Consider the following 5371-nt stretch of genomic DNA (forward strand, 5'->3'; position numbering starts at 1 on the left):
TAGTATGGGAAACTGGAGTTGCTTTTCTCAAGTTTCGCTGAAACATCTTCAGTTTCGATTTGTAGCAAATCTGCAGTAATGCCAGAGCAAATGACTCCTTGATTTGAGCAAGGCAGGTACTGATAGTTTACACGAGAACTGCACTTTTTTTCCTGCATCTTCTCACAAATTGACCTGATGAGTTTTTCCACGACAATCAAGGACTTTGTTGCTAGTTTCTGTTTGGATGAAGTTGTTTATGTCCAAAATTTGAGTCCGTTCATGGACATGTCAGATAAATACAGTAAATTGACCAACCAATCTGAGATATTGATCTGAAATAAATGACAGTCAGTTTTGGAAGTGTGTACCATGCAAAATTTAAGCGGAGAAACCTGATAAGCTAACTTGAAATTTTCATTTCAATTAGCATGGGAATAGCTGATGCAGATCACACTGGTGAAGCCTGTGTGCTACTGTGCCGCATCGTCCAGGGCCTGCCAGAGGCCATTCACGCCGGATCAGACCAGTCCATCAACACAAGACCTGAAGTGAAATCTTCTGGTGCTGTTGACTGCCTGCCCAATCCAAGCTGGTACGTTGTATGGACCGAACACATGAACGTGTGTGTTGTCCCATTATGTTTGGTGAGATTCATGAAACGCCCAGCGCTTGTCTTAGGTATGTACTTGCCTGAAATGTTGTGATATATGTAACTGCAGTTCACAATGATCGTCTAATATCTTTTGGTTTGTTCCTGCCTCTGGAATTTTTGGTGTTAGGACCAATGATAACCTGTAGCCCGGTGTTCCTCAACATCAATAAGTTGCGCAGGGAGATCAAGAGAATCCTGCCGTCTTCCCAGTTACAGGATTTGGACAGATACTTCGACAGTGACACGGTAATGTGCAGCTGCTAAGTTGTTTTCTGCAAGCATTTCTTTTAGATTATTGGATTATGCTTCTGGATGTCTGCTGGTTGCCACATTTCTTATTATGACTAAGACTGGAGGCTGGAGAAATTCCCCAGAAGGATAGGAGCCATGGCATGCAACTATTTACCACTTGGTTGGGACTTGGGAGTGAGTGTACTGTTTGCAAAGAGTAGCCAAGAGACCAATCCAAAAAAATAATGTATTAATCTTGATAAGAACTTTAGTGGATTTTCTTCGTTGTGCACTAGCAAGTTGTATACTTAACTGCTAGTTTGTCTTCTGTCGGAACAATTTCGGTGTCATGAGAGCTCTTTTGTACTTTTATATCATTATAATTGATTTCCTCTAGTTATTAGACTTTAGTGCCAATTTGCCAAATTTCTGTTATAGTAGTGGGCATTATCTGTAGAACAAAATTCTCTGTCCATTGTTGATGTACTGCATAACAGTCCTGCTACGTTTACCGTATAGAATTGTAGATTTGACTATCAAGAAGGAACAAATAGCCACATCTTAGCCTTCTGTCTTCTCTTATATCAGAAGCACTTGGCACAGCTTCAGTACAAAACCTAAATAGTACAGGAACCTGTGTTGGGTTTATCTGCTTGTAATTCTTACTAGTTTATCGTAGGTTCTTTTGATACTTGATAATTTATTTATTCTTCAATACTGTATGCAATGTGGGAATCTTAGTATCTTAGCTATGCTTGTGAGTCCTAATTCTTGTCGGGGTTGTTGCAGGGAAATCAATACAATTTCTCCAAGTGCGTGAGTGACCTTATTGGTCTCGATATGTTCTGTGGTGCTGTCCTCAAGACCTTGGAGCTCTGATTCCCCAAGGAGCGCTGATGGATGATTTGGGGAGTTCCTATCTGATTACTCTGTTAACCATCACAATTGGGCTCAGATCTTACTCGGGCAAACGTTGATGCTTTAGGAGATTCATAGTCTGTACAGTCCTTTATAAAGTGGAAGGTGCTGTTGCACAAAAAAACAGTAGCTACCTACATCATACTGCTATTTGTATAAAATGTTCGACAGTTTAAACCCTTCGTGTTCTAGCCTAGGGACTATTTTTGCAGTCACGAGATTTGATTTTGGACTAGTATGCATGGATATGAACTGAGAATGCTGAATGAGATTCACTAAGTTTGGCCTGAATTATTGTTGCTTCCTTTATCAAGCCAGTTGTTTTTTTCGTGAAATTCTGATTAGCAAATTGTATTGTTTTGGTCCCTGAGTTCTGGACGTCCTTACTAGACGCAGATTCGCTTGACTACATTTTTTCTGTTCAAATGGTTTCTCATCCCTTATTTTCTGGACGTCCCGTACCGCTTGCAACCTTTTCATAATGTGCTATGTGTATAGGCCAAAAGAAGTTGTGTTATCCATATAGTGTTTCTTCCTCTTCTCCTATAAAATTCATGAAAGATATGAGGTTGAACACAACATATTCGATATAGTTGGCTATGAGCCTATACTGCTTCCTTTCTTTCTGTGATGCCATTTTAAGATGTTAGTGGTCATCCTATAATACTTTGACTGCTAACATAGACACAATTATTTGGATTTATCATGTTCCACTGTTATTGCTGCAATTAAAATACTTTCATCTTGGTGTTTTCAGTAACTTTTAGTGACATGTAAATGAAACTAACATCTCAAAGAGAATGGAGGTAGCAATATATATCTGATAGATTTGAATCTAGGATGAGCAATATATATCTGATAGATTTGAATCTAGGATGAGCAATATATATCTGATAGATTACAATCTACTGATTTAGATATGATGGAAAAACATGGTTTTCCCCTATAGTTTTTCACAAAAGTGATAGATCAGGTAGACTTATCAAAGACAAAGTCAACGATAAAAGTTCAAGTGAAAGAAGCCTAAGGTGGCATCAGGATATATGTGGACCAGTCCATCATGGACAAAACAGGTATCACCTCTCATTCCTAGTCCATAATGGACTAGTGAAGCACAAATGACAATAGCTATCCCCCACCTACCAAAAGAGCGGGGCCCTTGGTAATTTCCCAAGGCCTTAATCCTATAAATAGCCTTCCATGCTCGTAGTTGTCATGGTCTGTCTCTTTGAGAGGAGCAAGCTGCAAAATGTAAACGAACATCCCACCAAAGAGGTATAATGCACAACTCTACAAAAAGGTAAAATAATGGTATAGCGAACACTAAAGAGGCTTTACAATCTAGGTATGGAGACAAAACATGTTTCTCCCCTATAGTTTTTCACAAAAGTGATAGATCGGGGAGGCTTAACAAATAAGAAAAAAAGTCAACGATGAAGCCTGGTGTCTGCAAGGTCGCGGATCGCGTGTAGCTAGTTTCAAAAGTAAGAGTATCGAATCCACGGTGTAGCTTGCTTACTAGCAATTTTATTGCCTCTTGTTGCCTTCATTTAGAAGTACCTCAAAGTTTTCTTTAAATCCAAAGAAAAATAAAGATGATAGTTTTAAGGGTTTGTGAACAAAGTAAATTAAGTAAACTAAAAATGAGACTATGCGAATAATGGTAAAGTAATGAAACTCAGTAGGGATAAAGCGTTCTCGGGGTGTTGTGGATCTGCCACTATCCTAGATGTGGTGATTAAGAATATTGATTTTTTCTTTTAGATACGCCTGTGTGTGGTAAGGTTCCTATATGGATGCTCCTAGCTAGAAGCACTGTTTCACATCCCTCATGGCCACTACCTTATCCCATCGCATGCCGTGCAGGTTCAGTAATTAAGGGTCTCCCCATGGTCATGACAATAGGTACTGGTATGCCCACATACTGCTAACCATATGCAACGATGATGTTTACCAATGTCCCTTAGGAAAAATTATGTGGTCTACAACACACAACATCATTGATAAGAACCAACACACTTCATAATTATTATACAATCAACAAACTTTATTTCATTTCTTAATTTTGCTAGGGTTTTTCCATCTCCTAAGAACAAATAGATCTACTCACACATGGAGGCAAATAACATCATCATGAATCTATGGATGGAAAATGGACGATCGAATGTACACGAATCCCACTCAAGGTTAAGGATTACAACGAGATGCCCAATGGTGATGATGATGTTGGTGGTGGTGATGGTGATGATGATGATGGTCGACGCCTTAGCCTCTAATGATCCCAGTTGTGGTGATGATAGATCCCCTTTGGCGATTTCCCCATCCGGATCCCTCTTGGAGGTCAGGTTTCGGTGTTTTTTGGTGGCTCCATGTCTCACTTCTAAGATTCTACTTCACGGGATGAATATATTTGACGACACGGTCCCAACGACGGGTGGTACGGTCAGGCAATACGGGCGGGCCTAACCGCACCACGGGTCGCTAAAGCTTCTGGTGTGGGTCATTGTTGGCAAGTCTTTATTGCTCTAAATCATCATTATTTCGCCCAGATTTGGTCCCTTTTGCATTGGTTGTAAAACCTCCTTCTTATTTCCAAGATTACCTGAAACAAATAGAATGGATACGCACCAACGCGATAAAATACAAAATTCCTAACACTACTTTGGCATTTAGGTGATGTAAAACATGTTGTGTTTTGCACTCATCAAAGCCCAAGTGAAAGAAACCCAAGATGGTGTGAGGATATGTGTAGGCTAGTCTATCGTTGACAAAATACCACCTCTCATTCATAGTCTGCAATAGACTAGTGGAGCACAAATGACCATAGCTATCCCCACGTACCAAAAGAAGGTAGCCCTTGGTCATTTGCTAAGGCCTCTAAGACTATAAATAGTTCCATGAGAATGCAACCATTCACACTCATTTGAATATAACTCAAGGGGGAGGGCTAGAGAGTAGAGAAACCCCGAGACTAGTACGAGTACCTCCCTAGTGTTGAGTCTAAGGACTCCAACACGACTTGTGTCAACACCGAGAATAGGGGAGCTTTTAGGCGACACATGGTAAGCTTAGAATGGCCCAAGTCTTGTTAGTCGAGCCTCTTCACTCGAAGGTCTCCAAACATATAACTAAATCAGACTGCAATGATGCAACCAAACCGATTAAAAAACATTCTTCTATCAACTCTCGCAAAGTGTAGGATGACCTTTGTTATAAGGCATTCGTACACACCCAATACTTACTACCTCTCGATTGACCATGTTACTTCAGATACTCCTACTCTCTAGTTGTGTGATCGCAAACAAAGAATTTAACAATACTACCTAAAAGGTTCACTTCAAAGATTTAAGTTTACACAATTCGGAGTAATCGAGAAGGAAAGCCAATATACCAATGACAAAGGATATTTCCCTTTCCTGGCTCGGATGTATCTAAGTAACTCATTTCATCCTCATGATAAAAATTGATAGCTATGCTAAAGGATGTTTTCCTTTCCTCACTCAGATATTAACTCAATGGCTCATTTTTACCTTTTGTCGAACAAAATCCATGTAATAAAGCTATGTCTCTTTATCTTAAACATTTCTT

General features: G+C 39.7%; 1 protein-coding gene across 1 annotated transcript; it reads left to right on the forward strand.

Moving 5' to 3' along the window:
• The first annotated feature begins 387 nt into the window (after nucleotides 1–387).
• LOC124658362 lies at nucleotides 388–1960 on the forward strand. Its single transcript, XM_047196711.1, has 3 exons — nucleotides 388–660; nucleotides 762–880; nucleotides 1655–1960. Exons 1-3 carry the CDS (start codon nucleotides 411–413, stop codon nucleotides 1742–1744), a joined length of 459 nt encoding a protein of 152 aa, XP_047052667.1. The 5' UTR covers nucleotides 388–410; the 3' UTR covers nucleotides 1745–1960.
• The last annotated feature ends 3411 nt before the right edge of the window (nucleotides 1961–5371 follow it).

This window comes from Lolium rigidum, chromosome 5 (genome assembly GCF_022539505.1).
Source record: "Lolium rigidum isolate FL_2022 chromosome 5, APGP_CSIRO_Lrig_0.1, whole genome shotgun sequence".
NCBI classification, from domain to species: Eukaryota; Viridiplantae; Streptophyta; class Magnoliopsida; order Poales; family Poaceae; genus Lolium; species Lolium rigidum.